Consider the following 16,405-nt stretch of genomic DNA (forward strand, 5'->3'; position numbering starts at 1 on the left):
CTTTTTGTTTCTCAAATATACCAGACCTTCTCCTGTCTCAGAAGCACTTGCTGTTCCCTTTGCCTAGAATGCTCTTCCCCCAGATATCCATATGCTCACTCCCTCATCTCTGTTGGGTCTCTGGTCAAATTCACAATGTCAGAGAATCCTACTTGAGCACTTTATATCAAATAAAACCACCACTAATTCTTCCCCAGAATTCTCTATTGTCTTAGCCTTTGTTCTTTATATTAATAATTGTGAACACCACCTGATATACTATAAATGTCCTTGTCAGTTATTTGTCTCCCCTCTAGGATGTCAGCTTCATGAGGCCAGGGACTTTTTGTTCACTGATAGATCTTCAGAGTCTGGAACAGACCTGGAACACAGTAGGTATTCAATAAATATTTGTTGAATAAGTAAATTTTCTAAACCACCCCAAATTTTCTCTCCATTAACTTTAGCCATTCCTCCTAACAGTCCCTACTTAAGGCAAGTTAGTGTCATTTCAGAGGAAATTAAGGTGGAGATGGTGATTTGTCAAAGGTTTCAGAATAATCACATGTCAGATTGGACCCCCACAGAGGTAGATAGCACCTGGGACTAAGAAGGAATATGTGGAAAGAAAAAGTATTAGATTCATAAAAAAATTCTGTGAAAGGGATTCTATTATCATTTATTATTTTTTTGTCTTCTACCATTATGATGTCAGCTCTGTGAGATTTTTCTCTGTTCACTGCTGTAAACCAGTGCTTGGAAAAGTACTTGGCAAATAGTAACTGCTTGATAAATGCTTGCTGAATGACTAGATGAAAACGAATTACTCTAGACTCACAGCTGGTGTGGGCCAGAGGATAAACAACTAGATGGAAAAAATCTGAAGACAGGAAATCATGAGGAGGCTATTATGTCCATCCAAAAAGAGGTGTAAGCCAGTGGGGCGGTGGGTTTTTTTTTACTTTGTACCTAGAGCTCAGGTCTCAGATTAGCCAACATCTGCATACTAGTTGCTGCACTAAATCTCACTTGTCCTGCTTTATATCCAAACCTCCAACTCAAATATTACTCAGTTATATTCTACATTGAGGGATTTTCTGATGTTGGGGGTTGGTGTTTCTCCCATGGTATCTTAGGGAAGTAAGTAGATGTGCTTTGTCCCAATATCTCACTAGCTGGAGATACAACTGCTGAAAGCTACTGCCAAAGGTCACCCATGATGTGGTGAATTATGACTGTTTAACAAGTCACAAAGCCTTTGTGACCTCACTCCTGCTCCAAAGATAGCTTGATAAGTCACAACAGAGGGCAGCTGGGGCATAACTTCACACAAGTCATCAAGACCTCCTCCACTGTGCTGCTGGGGAGAGGCCATCAAAAACAGACTATATTTTTAGCTTATTTCAGTCTCTTCTTGAGCCAACTACCAACAAACTTCTTTTGAAGACCTACTTGCCAGAAATCACTTTATTCATCATTTAGAGACAGCTTACCTGAATCATGCAGTGCATAGGGGATATCAGTGAAGAAGTCTGGCAAGACTGCATCACCCTCTTCCTACAGACTGGGATGTGCTGTGATGCGGCAATAATCACCAATTCCCCACCTTGGTTGTTAGCTTCTTATCCTGAAGGCAACCTGTTCCAACTGACCCAGGAAGAAATTCAGATCTTGCTGGCAAGAGAAGGGAGAGAGAAGTTGTTTCTTCAGGGAATCACTCTTGCAGGGACCAAATGCTTGTTGATCCGGGACAACCTATACACTGAGGGCAACAACACCATGGATCTCCGCACCAAAGGCCAGAGTCGGGGCAGCCAAGCAGTGACAGTAGTTCAGATCGAGTCTGTATACCTTGTGGTGATGGGACAAAAAGGAACAGAAGGAGGGCCTCTCAACCTCAAGGCTTTTGAGATGGCAGGTTACATCAAAGAGGCCATTCATCAACACATGGCCCATTTCTAAGTAAATAAAAAGGCCTTGGTGTTTGACCTGGAATTTGAATTCAATGTTATCTGATTCACCTTCCAGATTAACAGTCTTGAAGAAAATAAAGGGAAATTCCAGATCAGGTTTGGAGATGTGTGTGAGTGTGTGTGTGTGTGTGTGTGTGTGTGTTTAAGCTTGTTAGGAGAGGAGCAGACTGGGGAGTGAGTATTCAAGCATTTGAGTTTCTGCACTTTTTTTACACCTAGAACAACATCTCTCCCATCTCAGCACTTGGAGAGAAGAGTACTGGACTTGGAACTAGAAAATCTTGGTTGCACTCCCAACTTTTTTCTAACTATGGTATCTTTCTCTCTCTGTAACTCAGTTTCCTTATCTGTACAGTGAGGAATGTACTATGTCTCTAAGGGCCCTATAAGTTCTGGAAATCTATGATTTTGTAACAATCATATTTATCCTTTGAAATTCAGCACAAGTACTACCTCCTCAAGGAATCTTTCTTTGCCTGCATCAACCTTTAGGGCTGATCCTAATTTGAATTACTATAGTACTAACTCTATGGGTAATTTGTATGTACTTAATCTTACTCTGTCCAGCATGTCTTGGATGATTGTCCCATAATCTTGTTTAACTTTTCACACACATATTAGTTTTGTTTCCCAACTTTATTATAATCTGCAAAAAAAAAAAGCAAAACAAACAAACAAACAAACAAAAAACGACAGATGGTTTGCCTTCTACTTCTCTCTTTCCCTTCTAGGGTAACCCATCATGGGGCTTTGGGAGGGGAGTTGGCTATATGGAAAAAATCAATTATCAGGAAAAGAGAAATTTTTCAAAGTGGGGATTCTGCTACATGTGGATGATCCAGGGTATTTGTGGGTAGATTTTATTCTTCCAATTTGTGACTCATCTTTGGACTATTTATCTGCTCATTGTTGTCACCATCAGGGAAAACATGGGTGGGCAGAAGCTAAGAAAGGAGGTAAAAAGCTCTAACTATTCCATCTGGCTTGTTGCTAGCTACTCTGGACAAGCTGGTGTGAAAGAAGACAGGAATGAGAAAGATGAGATTGAATAATAAACCATAGCACGTCTTGTCTGGAGAATTCCATGGACAGAAGAGCTGGGCAGGCTACAGTCTATGAGGTCACAAAGAGTTAGACATGATTGAGTGACTATCACTCATTTGACCCTACTGCCATCAGGAGAAACTTCTTCTCGGTCAATTTCAGGGAACGGCTTCAATATATATTCTCACAAGCCTATAAAGGTTGAAATTTAAAAATGGAGGTTGTCAAAAATCTGTTCTATTCAATACAGATATAATGTTAGTCATGCTGCTGCCAAGTCGCTTCAGTTGTGTCTGACTCTGTGCGATCCCATAGACCACAGCCCCACAGGCTCCCTCGTCCCTGGGATTCTCCAGGCAAGAACACTGGAGTGGGTTGCCATTTCCTTCTCCAATGCATGAAAGTGAAAAGGGAAAGGGAAGTCGCTCAATCGTGTCTGACTCTTAGCAACCCCATAGACTGCAGCCCACCCATGGGATTTTCCAGGCAAAAGTACTGGAGTGGGGTGCCATTGCTTTCTCCAATGTTAGTCATATATGTACTGTATTTTAACTTATTTTAATATTTACTTTAAAAAGGAAAAAAATGATACAGTTACGTTCAATTTTAAGAATGTAGAATGTGTTTTGTTTAACCCACTATATCCAAAATATTATTATTTAAACATATAATCAACAAAAATATTATTGATGAGCTATTTCACATGTTTTCATGCCAAGGCTTCAAAATCTGGTGTGCATGGGTTCTCTGGTGGCTCAGTGGTAAAGCATCCACTTGCGAAGCAGGAGAAGCGAGTTTGATACCTGGGTCTGGAAGATTCCCTGGAGAAGGAAATGGCAACCCACTCCAGTATTCTTGCCTGGAAAATCCCATGGACAGAAGAGGCTGGCAGGCTACAGTCCTTGCCGTTGCAAAAGAATCAGACACAACTTAGCAACTAAACAAAATCTGGTGTGCATTTTACATTTGTAACACATCTCAATTCAAACAAGCTTAATTTCAAATGCTCAGTAATCATAAGTATCTAGTAGCTACTGTATTTGGCAATGTGAATCTAGGCCAACCTCATCCAGCTTTTGAAACCTCTCTACGATATCCCTGCCAGCACATTCATCCATCCATCCAACACTCTTCATGCCAAATATTGGCTAGATAATTAATAAAAAATGTCAAAAATTAGAGAAAAGAAATTTCTTAAATAAAATTCTAGTGGGGACAAGACAAATGAAAAAAATAAGTTGCAATACAATGAGGTAGATGGCATGAAAAAGTTTGTTTGTATAAATATGTATTGAGCTCGTGCTACGTAAACAAAGTACACAATAACGCTGTGTTCATGGAGCTTATATTCTAATGGAAGAAACAGAATATGTGTAAGGAGATGATAAGTGTCATGCAACAAAGCAGTGAAAAGAGAGGTAGAGAGTGATGGGAAGGACTGTTTTAAATGGGAGATCAGGGGCAGCTTCTCAGGAGAGGTGATATCTGCACAGGGGCCTAATGAAGTGAGGAATTAAGTGATGTCGAGAACTAGGGGAAGTGCTGCAGGTAGAGAGAAGAACCATTCAAAGGCCCTGAGGCAGGAGTGTGCCTGTTCTTTTGAGGAACTATCAGGAGACCCATGTGGTTGCAGCCTCCCAGGACAATGCTCCTTTCCCTTCTCACTTGCAGCATTCTCAAAACTGGTGGTGAGACAGTAGATGCTCTCTTCTGGGGGTAGAACAGCAAAGCAGAGCAAATAGTCTCATTGCCCTCCTTTTGGATCCTCTCTTTCTAATGATATTGCTGTAACTTTTATCTTGGCAGCCATGTTATACTTCTGACTCACACTGAGCTCTTGGTTAACTAAACCCCCTTGTGCTTTTTAACATTGGCTAATGTTAAGAAAAGAGCTTGAAATAGTGGTAGGGCAATAAGCCAGGGAAAAAAATTAAATATGAAAGTGGCTTCAGTAGAACCTTTATCTTGGATAGAGCCTCAATGTGGCTTAATACATACCCCTGAAGGGAAAGAAAAGAGAGGTGAGATGGAGGGTAAAGAAGGAAAATTCTTAAGATAATTGAGCCTTCTACAGTATTCTTTACAGCCTGAATCTCTAAAACATAAAGACATGTTCAGAAATTAGGGCCATTGAGGAAAATGGCCTTGCCAATTAGAAAGGCCCAAGCAAATCTTTCATTAGAGGATAAGCTACTCAGATTCCCAAATGAACAAGAGACTTAATTGCATGTATGACTGACTGAGGACCAGGGTGTTAAGCTGGGAACAGGAAGGGAACCTACATGGTGGCCACCTAGCAGAGATCCTGTTCTTTTGAGCCAGAAAGAAGCGCTTTACTGTGGTACCAGACCATGCTTGCCTGTTGCCATGGTGAAGTCTTTCCCTAGAAACGGAATGTGCCTTGTACAAGCAAGGTACAACTGAATGAAGAGAAAAATTCATTTGGACTGTTCTATTACCAGAAGGGATAAGGACAGGCTACATGAGAGCTCAGGGTCAGTACAGAGAAACTTGAGCCTTGCTATGAGGATTCATTTCCCCTCTTCATCCACCTTATATGCCCTTCCTGTTTTGGGTTCTCACAGTGAATTCTGAAGCTAGCCTTAACCTTCATCTGCCACCTTAATGCCCACTTATTCTTTCTTGTCCTCTGCAGTACAGTCACACTGAATAACTCATTGTTTTCATCACATGCTTCACAATTTCCTGAACAGTGTTCTCAGAACTCACTATTACTTGCCCTCCCCTTCTCTAACAATCGCAAGCCAGTGCCCAACTTATTTGTCTAGACCCAGCCACCAGGCCCATTTCTATAAGGATATTTCTTATTCTCCAGGTTTGAATATATTTCCCCCTGACTTGGAATCACTCACTTTGTGCTTTGCACCTTTCTCGTAACACTGAACTCTTTCAGCTTTCAGTCCTTACTATGCATGTGTATGTTTTCTTTACCTTATTGCGCTTCAAGGTCCCCTAGAGATGACTATTTGGTTGTAATCCCTACTAGCAGGCTTTTGTGCTAGGAAGTTCTCATGAATATACGACCTCCTGGATGATTAATAAATGATAGACATAATGAATGAATAAAGGTTAATTTTCCAGCCAAGCCACTTCTTTGATTTCCTACAGTTTAAATTAGTGGAGAATGAAGGAAGGTTGTTGAGCACTCTTTGTCCTTCCTATCCCCAGCACTTATCACATTTCTTTGCTTCTGGGCAGCAGAGTGTCTCACTCTGGGAAATCTTTAGTTCTGGCTTTGAGGCTTTATGTGATTATTATATTTCTTGAATAGGGTGAGGTCCATGCCAATTGAATGGTATACACAATTAATGGTGTAGGAATTAAGTGGAAGAACTCCAATGAGTGCTGTCCTTATTCATTGTTACGGGAAACGTGCATTCTCTCTGCTAACTAGGAGTTCTACATGCAGTATATTCATTTATTAATGTTTATTTTCTTCTTGGATATTTTATACAGTCATTTACAATGGGGTGAAAAGAACTGAATTCTAAGAATCTGATTCCCAGCCCTGAACTATCATTTATTAGGTATATATTCTTGGCTAATCACTTTATGGTCCTCTGGTTTCTCATCTAAAAAAAAATGGAGATATTGATACTTGCAGGATTAGTGTGGAGATCAAATTTAAAAATGGACACAAACTGCTTTGGAAAATATGAAGTGCTTTAAATATCAGATCAGGTGTGGGGATATGCGTGTGGGGGTTAAGTTAGAGATACTTGTCTTCAGGCAAGTACTTGGAGGTGTGGGGAGCAGACTGAGCTCCCATGCAATTGACAACAGAGACAAGAAACTTTGGGTCTGAGATGCTAGTTATAACAATAAGCTTTAACTGATTTGGAGATGGCCAGGATGGGGGTGGGTTGAGAATAAAATGTTGCCCCCTATGGAAAGGGTAGAGGCATTTCTTAGGAACAGCAGTAAACAGCTTCATATTTGTGGTCTAGAGGGAAACAGGGCAACTATTTCCTAATGATAAAGTGCTGAGTGTCTTACAGTTTATAGAAGGCTTTTGCCATTCATTCAGCAGATATTTATTTTGTGCCTACTGTGTGTTTACTGTGAACAGATAAATGATAATGCAATAGAGTAAGTGGTATTAAAGAGTATATTCATTCATTCATTCAAATATTTATTAACTGTCCACTTATGTTTAAGCACGATTGTAAGTACTGACAATACAATTGTGAATAAAATAGAGAAAACTCCCTGCTCTCATGGAGCTTACATTCTAATATGGGAGACAGCTACTACAAAAAATTAAGTAAAATACATAGTATACTAGATGGCAATAAGTGCCAAGAAAGAAAAAAGGGGAAGCAGAGAATGAAGCAGGAAATGGTGAAGCAAAATAGGGGAGCTTTACAATTTTAAATAAGATAAAGAGTGCTGTCTTAGTTTTATTCAGGCTGATACAAGAAAATAGCACAAACTAGATAGCTTATAAACAACAGAAGTTTATTTCTTACAGTTCTGGAGTCTGGAAAGTCCAAGATCAAGGCACCAGGATGTTGTGTTTTGGTAAGAACATTTTCCTGGTTCATAGCCAGTACCTTTTCACTGTGTCCTCACATTGTGGAAGGACCTAGGTAGCTCTGTGGGATCTCTTTTATAGGAACCACAATCCGAATCATGAGGGTTCCAGTGAGCCTAATCACTGCCCAAAGGTCCCACTTACTAATACCATCACATTTGCAAGGTTAGGATTTCAACGAATTTTGGGGGGACACAAACATTCAGACCACAGCAAGTACCTTACCCATAGACAATGTAAAGAAAAGACCCAAAAGGGGTAAGGAAGCAAGTCATGTGATTATCTCGGGGTAGAGGAAAAAACTATGAGGTAAAAGCAGAATTGCTATGTTTGAACCTGGGGTGAAGGTTGGAGTAAAGTGAGCAAGGAAGGAAAGGGAATTGTATGAGTTGAGATGAGAAAAGTTATGTGGGTTAGATCTTATAAGGCCTTGTAGGAATTTAGGTTTTATGCTGAATTAATTGGGGAACTTTGGGAGAATTTTCAGCAGATGGTTTAAATGACCTGATTGTGTTTCAGTGAGAGCACTCTGGCTACTATATTGAGAATAGATTGTAAGAGGGCAAAGGAGGAAGAGAGAGAGCAGTCATAGGGTTACTGCAATATCCAGGTAAGAGATGGTGATTGCAAAGTAGAGTGGTAGGAGGGAAGATGGGAATTAGGAGTCAGATTCTGGGTACTTCTTTTAAATTGCAGTATAGTTAATTTACAGTGTTGAGTTAGTCTCAAGTGTACAGCAAAGTAATTCATATATATATATGTATATATATCAATATGTAGATATATTCCTTATCAGATTCTCTTCCATTATAGGTTATTACAAGATATTAAGTATAGTTCCTTGTACTATACAGTAGGTCTTTGTTGTTTACTTGTTTTATATATATTGGTGTATATATGTTAATCCCAAACTCCTAATTTATCTCCTCCCTCCTGCTGTCCTCTTTGGTAACCATAAGTTTGTTTTCTATATTTCTGAGTCTATTTCTGTTTTGCAAATAAGTTCATTTGTGTCAGTGTTTTAGATTCCACATATAAGTGATATGAAATTATTCTGTCTTTGTTTGACTTATTTTACTTAATATGATGATCTCTAGGTCCATTCATGTTGCTACAAATGGCATTATTTCACTTTTTATGGCTATACATATGTGTGTATGTATACAAGCCACATTTCTTTATCCATTCATCTGCTAATGGACATTCAGGTTGTTTCCATATCTTGGCTATTGTGAATAGTGCTGCTATAAACATAGAGGTACATGATATGTTTTGAAAGTAAAGCGAGCAGAATTTGATGACAGATTGGATGTGGGACATGAGAGAAAGTGAACATTCAGTGATAGCTCCTGAGGAGACAACTGTCTCCAAAAAAATTGTTACTAAGAATTATATTAAAGAATGTACTGTCTGTTTTCTTCTAGGAGTTTTATGGTTTGTAATCTTACATTTAGGTCTTTAATACATTTTTATTTTATTTTTGTATATAATGTTATAGAATGTTCTAGTTTCATTCTTTTACATATAGCTGTCCAGTTTTCCCAGAAACACTTATTGAAGAGACTGTCTTTTTCCCACTGTACATTCTTGCCTCCTTTCTTGTATCAGATGACCATATGCATATGTGTTTATTTCTGGGTTCTCTAATCTGATCCATTGATCTATTTATCTGTCTTTGTGCCAATATCATACTGTTTTGCTTACTTTGTAGTATAGCCTGAAGGGCATGATAGCTCCATCTTTGTTCTTTATTCTTAATATTTCTTTGGCTAGTTGGGGTCTTTTGTGGTTCCATACATACTGTAGGAATATTTCTTGTAGTTCTGTAAGAATGTCATGGGTATTTTGAGAGAAATTGCATTAAATCTGTAGGTTTCTTGGGTGGCATCACCATTTCACTGAAATTAATTTTCCTCATTCATGAACATGGAATATTTTTCCATTTATTTGTATCATCTTCAATTTCTTTCATCATTGTCTCAGTTTCAGAGTATAGATTATTCACCCCCAAGGTTAGGTTTATTCCTAGATATTTTATTCTTTTTGATGCTATTTCATTTTTTTAATTTTAATTTTTAATTGAAAGATAATTACTTTATAATGTTGTATTGGTTTCTGCCAAAAAATTGATGCTATTTTAAATGGGATGTGATTTTTTTTTGCTTTCTCTTTCTGATAGTTCATTATTGTATAGGGTATAGAAAAGAAACAAGTTTCTGTATATTAATATTATAACTTGCAAATGTACCAAATTCATTTATTAGTTTAATAGTTTTTTTTTTGGTGGAGACTTTAACATTTTTCATATGTAGTATTATGTCATTTGCAAATAATGACAGCTTTACTTCTTTCCTTACAATTTGGATGCCTTTTATTTCTTTTCCTTGTCTGATTGCTATGTCAAGGACTCCTAGTACTATGTTAAATAGAAGTGACAAGAGTGCGGATCCTTGTCTTCCTCCTGATTTTAAAGGAAAAGCTTTCAGTTTTTTATCATTGAATATGATGTTAACTGTAGGTTTGTTCTAAATGGTCTTTCTTATGTTCCTTCTATACCAAATTTGATGAGAATTTTTATCATGGATTGAAGTTGAATTTGGTCAAATCTTTTTTTTTTCCTCCATCTATTGAGATGATCATGTGATTTTATTCTTCATTTTGTTACTGTGGTGTATTTCATTAATTGATATACAAATAGTGAACCATCCTTGCATCCCTGGAATAAATCACACTTGATCATGGTGTATGGCCCTTTTTACATGTCATTAAAATTTTGATTTGCGGATATTTACATCTATATTTACCAGAGATGTTGGCCTGTAATTTTCTTTTTCTTTTCTTTTTTTGTAGTGTTTTTCTCTGATTTTGGTTTCAGGGTAATAGTAGTCTTGTAGAATAAATTTGGGAAATTCCCTCCTCTTTCAATTTTTTGGAATAATTTGGGGAGGATAAATATTAACTCTTCTTTATATGTTTCATAGAATTCCCCCATGAAGCCACCTATTCCTGGACTTTTGTTTGTTAGAAATTTTGTTTTCATTTGAACTTTTTATTTTGTATTGGGATATAGCCTATTAACAATGTTGTGATAGTTTCAGGTGAACAGTGAAGGGACTCAGCCATATGTATACAAATATCCATTCACCCCCTCCCAGGCTGGCACATAACACTGGGCAGAGTTCCATGTATTACACAATAAGTCCTTGTTGTTGTCTGTTTTAAATATAGCAGTGTCCACATGACACTCTCAAACTCCCTAAGTGTCTCTTCCCTCTGGCAACCATAAGTTTATTTTATGTCTGTGAGTCTCTTTCTTTTTCGTAAGTTTATTTGTATCATTTCTTTTCAGATTCCACATATAGAGGATGTCATATGATATTTCTCCTTTATCTGACTTACTTCACTCATTATGACACTCTCTAGGTCCATCCATGTGGCTGTAAATGACATTATTTCATTCTTTTCAATGGCTGAATATATATATATACACCACATCTTCTTCTTTTTTTTTCTTTTTATTTTTTATTTATTTATTTATTTATTTTTAATTTATACTTTATTTTACTTTACAATACTGTATTGGTTTTGCCATACATTGACTTGAATCCACCACGGGTGCACATGCGATCCCAAACATGAACCCCCCTCCCACCTCCTCCCCATAACATCTCTCTGGGTCATCACCATGCACCAGCCCCAAGCATGCTGGGTCCTGCATCGGACATAGACTGGCGATTCGATTCTTACATGATAGTATACATGTTTCAATGCCATTCTGCCAAATCATCCCACCCTCTCCCTCTCCCTCTCTCTCTGAGTCCAAAAGTCCATTATACACATCTATGTCTTTTTTGTTGTCTTGCATACAGGGTCATCATTGCCATCTTTCTAAATTCCATATATATGTGTTAGTATACTGTATTGGTGTTTTTCTTTCTGGTTTACTTCACTCTGTATAATAGGCTCCAGTTTCATCCATCTCATCAGAACTGATTCAAATGTATTCTTTTTAACAGCTGAGTAATACTCCATTGTGTATATGTACCACAGCTTTCTTATCCATTCATCTGCTGATGAACATCTAGGTTTTTTCCATGTCTTGGCTATTATAAACAGTGCTACGATGAACATTGGGGTACATGTGTCTCTTTCAATTCTGGTTTCCTTGGTGTGTATGCCCAGCAGTGAGATTACTGGGTCATAAGGCAGTCCTATTTGCAATTTTTTAAGGAATCTCCACACTCTTCTCCATAGTGGCTGTACTAGTTTGCATTCCCACCAACAGTGTAGGAGGGTTCCCTTTTCTCCACACCCTCTCCAGCATTTATTGCTTGCAGATTTTTGGATCGCAGACATTCTGACTGGTGTGAAGTGGTACCTCATTGTGGTTTTGATTTGCATTTCTCTAATAATGAGTGATGTTGAGCATCTTTTCATGTGTTTGTTAGCCATCCATATGTCTTCTTTGGAGAAATGTCTATTTAGTTCTTTGGCCCATTTTTTGATTGGGTCTTTTATTTTTCTGGAATTGAGCTGCATAAGTTGCTTGTATATTTTTGAGATTAGTTGTTTGTCAGTTGCTTCATTTGCTATTATTTTCTCCCATTCAGAAGGCTGTCTTTTCACCTTGCTTATATTTTTCTTTGTTGTGCAGAAGCTTTTAATTTTAATTAGATCCCATTTGTTCATTTTTGCTTTTATTTCCAGAATTCTGGGAGACACCACATCTTCTTTATCCATTACACTGTCAACAGACATCTAAGTTCCTTCCATGTCTTCCATGTCTTGGCTATGATAAACAGTGCTGCAATGAACATTGGTGTGCATATGTCCTTTTGAGTCATGTTTTTTCTCCAGATATATGCCCAGGAGTGGGATTGTAGGGTCATATGGTAACTCTATTTTTAGTTTTTAAAAGAACCTTCATACTGTTCTTCTTAGTAGCTGTATGAATTTACATTCCTACCAACAGTGTAGGAGGGTTACCTTCTTTCCACACCCTCTCCAGCATTTGTTCTTGGTGGATTTTTTTGACGATGGCCATTCTGGCTGGTGTGAGGTGATATCTCATTATAGATTTGATTTGCATTTCTCTAATAATTAGCAACATTGAACATATTTCCATGTGAATATTGGCCATCTGTATGTCTTCTTTGGAGAAATTGTTTAGGTCTTCTGCCCATTTTTTGAGTGAGTTGTTTGTTTTGATGCTGTTAAATCATCATAAACTGTGAATTTTGGGAACTAATACCTTATTGGTCACATCATTTGCAAATATTTTCTCCCTATCTGTGGGCCGTCTTTCCATTTTATGTATTGTTTCCTTTGTTGTTAAAAAATATTTGCATTTAAGTAGGTCACACTTGTTTAATTTTGCTTTTATTTCCATGATTCTGGGAGACAGATTGAAAAAGATGTTGCTGTGATTTATGTCAGAGAGTGTTCTGTCTATGTTTTCCTCTAGGAGTTTTATAGTTTCCGGCTCATAATAGATCTTTAATTCATCTTGAGCTTATTTTTTGTGTATAATGTTAAAGAATGAACTAATCTCATTTTTTACAAGTCATTGTCCAGTTTTCCCAGCACCATTTATTGAAGAGACTTTCTTTCCAACATTGTGGAGTCTTGCCTCTTTGTCATAGATTAATTGACCGTAGATGCATGGGCTTATTCTGGGTTTCTATTCTGTTTCATTGATTTATATTTCTATTTTTGTGCCAGTACCATGTTATTTTGATGACCATAGTAGGTAGTCGGAGATCAGGGAGCCTGATTCCTCCAGCTCCACTTTTCTTTCTTAAGATTACTTTGGATATTCGGATTCTTTTGTGTCTCCATACAAAATTTGAGATTCTTTGTTCTAGTTCTGTGAAAAATGCCATTGGTAATTTGATAGGGATTCCATTCAATCTGTAGATTGACTTGGGTATTATAGCCATTTTGATAATATTGATTCATCCAGTCTATGAACATGGAATATCTTTCCATCTGTTTATGTCTTCTTTGATTTCTTTCATCATCTTAAAGTTTTTGGAGTACAGGTCTTTTGTCTCCTTAAGAATGTTTATTCCTAGGTGTTTTATTCCTTTTGATGTGATGGCAAATGAAATTATTTCTTGAATTTCTCTTTGTAATATTTCATTGTTAGTATATAGAAATGAAACATATTACTGTGTATTACTTTTGTAACCTGAAATTTTAACAAATTCATGGATGATTTCTAGTTGTTTTCTGGTGGCATCTTTAGGATCTTCTATGCATGGTATCATATCATATGTATATAGTGACAGTTTAACTTATTTTCCAGTTTGGATTCCCTTTACTTCTTTGTCTTCTTTGATTGCTGTAGCTGGGAATTCCAAAATTATGTTGAATAAGAGTGTAAAGAGTGACCATTCTTGTCTTGTTCCTGGTGTTAGAGGAGAGGATTTCAGCTTTTCACAACTGAATATGATTCTAGCTGTAGGTTTGTCATATATGGCCTTATTATGTCAAGGTGCTGAAGAACTGATGCTTTTGAACTGTGGTGTTGGAGAAGACTCTTGAGAGTCCCTTGGACAGCAAGGAGATCCAGCCAGTCCATCCTAAAGGAAATAAGTCCTGGATATTCCTTAGAAGGACTGATGCTGAAGCTGAAACTCCAATACTTTGGCCACCTGATGCATGCAAAGATGTTATTCATTTGAAAAGACCCTGATGCTGGGAAAAATTGAAGGTGGTAGGAGAAGAGGATGACAGAGGATGAGATGGTTGGATGGCATCACTGACTCAATGGACAGGAGTTTGAGTAAACTCCAGGAATTGGTGATGGACAGGGAGACCTGGTGTGCTGCAGTCCAAGGGGTTGCAAAGAGTCAGACACAACTGAGTGACTGAAATGAGCTGAACTGATATCGAGGTATGTTCCCTCCATGCCCACTTTCTGTAGAGTTTTTATAATAAATGAATGCTGAATTTTTTCAAAATCTTTTTCTGCCTCCAATTGAGATGATCATATGTCTTCTATTCTTCCATTTGTTAATGTGATATATCGCATTGATTGATTTGTGGATGTTGAAAAATCCTCACGTCACTTGGATGAATCCCACTTGATCATGGTATATGATCTTTTTAATGTATTGTTGGATACAGATTGCTAGTATTTTGTTGAAGATTTTTGTGTCTATGTTCATCAGTAATATTGGCCTGCAATTTTCTTTTTTTGTGGTACCTTTGTCTGGTTTTGGTATCTGGGTGATGTTGGCCTCATAAAATGATTATCAAAGTTTTCCTTCCCCTGCAATTTTTTGGAACAGTTTCAGAAGGATTGGAGTTAACTGTTCTCTAAATGTTTGATAAAATTTGCCTGTGAAGCCATCAGGTCGAGGACTTTTTTTTGTTGGAAAGTTTTCAATCAGTTTCAATTGCAGTGCTTGTGATTGATCTGGTCATATTTTCTATTTCTTCCTGGTTCAGTCTAGGGAGACTGTACCTTTCTAAGAGTTTGTCCATATCTTCCAGATTGCCCATTAATGTCCAATAGTGGCATACAACTGTTCACAGTAGTCTCTTATGATCTTTTCTATTTCTATGGTGTCCATTGTAACTTCCCCTTTTTCTTTTCTAATTTTATTGATTTGAGTTCTCTCCCTTTTTATCTTGATGAATCTGGCTAAAGGTTTATTAATTATGTCTACCTTTTCAAAGAAGCAGCTTTTAGTTTCTTTGATCTTTGTGTTTGCTTTTTGTCTCTATTTCATTTCTTTCTGCTCTGACCTCTATGATATCTTTCCATCCACTAACTTTAGGTTTGTTTGTTCTTCTTTCTCTAGTATTTTAAAGTGTAAGGTTAGGTTGTTTATTTGAGAGTTTTCTTGTTTCTTGACATAAGATTGTATTGCTATGTACTTCCCTCTTAGAACTTCTTTTGCTGCATCCATTAAGTTTTCAACCATTGTGGTCTCGTTTTCATTTGTCTGTAGGTATTTTCTAATTTCCTCTTTGACTTCTTTAGTGATCCATTTGTTCTTTTGTAGGAGTGGTGGCTGCGCAGGCACAGGAGGGCCTAGAGGAGCTATCCCACATTGAAGGTCAGGAATAGTGGTGGTAAGGAGATACTCCTCATCCAAGGTAAGGAACAGTGGCTGTGCTTTGCTGGAGCAGCCGTGAAGAGATACCCCATGCCAAGGTAAGAGAAACCCAAGTAAGATGGTAAGTGTTGCAAGAGGGCATCAGAGGGCAGACACACTGAAACCATACTCACAGAAAACTAGTCAATCTAATCACACTAGGACCACAGCCTTGTCTAACTCAATGAAACCAAGCCATGCCTGTGGGGCAACCCAAGACGGGCGGGTCATGGTGGAGAGGTCTGACAGAATGTGGTCCACTGGAGAAGGGAATGGCAAACCACTTCAGTATTCTTGCCTTGAGAACCCCATGAACAGTATGAAAAGGAAAAATGATAGGATACTGAAAGAGGAACTCCCCAGGTCAGTAGGTGCCCAATATGCTACTGGAGATCAGTGGAGAAATAACTCTAGAAAGAATGAAGGGATGGAGCCAAAGCAAAAACAATACCCAGTTGTGGATGTGACTAGTGATAGAAGCAAGGTCTGATGCTGTAAAGAGCAATATTGCATAGGAGCCTGGAATGTCAGGTCCATGAATCAAGGCAAATTTGAAGTGGTCAAGCAAGAGATGGCAAGAGTGAACGTCGACATTCTAGCATCCAAGTACTGCATTTTGGACTCTTTTGTTGACTATGATGGCTCCTCCAATTCTTCTGAGGGATTCCTGCCCACAGTAGTAGATGTAATGGTCATCTGAGTTAAATTTACCATTCAGTCCATTTTTAGTTCGCTATGTTCCTAGA

At 37.9% G+C, this 16,405-nt stretch overlaps 1 protein-coding gene across 1 annotated transcript; it reads left to right on the plus strand.

The window, feature by feature from the left end:
* Positions 1-1,253: 1,253 nt before the first annotated feature.
* On the plus strand, positions 1,254-1,974 carry LOC102176115 (profilin-2-like). Its single transcript, XM_005701467.1, has one exon. The coding sequence runs from the start codon at positions 1,480-1,482 to the stop codon at positions 1,939-1,941; it is 462 nt and encodes a 153-aa protein (XP_005701524.1). The 5' UTR covers positions 1,254-1,479; the 3' UTR covers positions 1,942-1,974.
* The last annotated feature ends 14,431 nt before the right edge of the window (positions 1,975-16,405 follow it).

This window comes from Capra hircus, unplaced genomic scaffold (assembly GCF_001704415.2).
Source record: "Capra hircus breed San Clemente unplaced genomic scaffold, ASM170441v1, whole genome shotgun sequence".
Taxonomy (NCBI): domain Eukaryota; kingdom Metazoa; phylum Chordata; class Mammalia; order Artiodactyla; family Bovidae; genus Capra; species Capra hircus.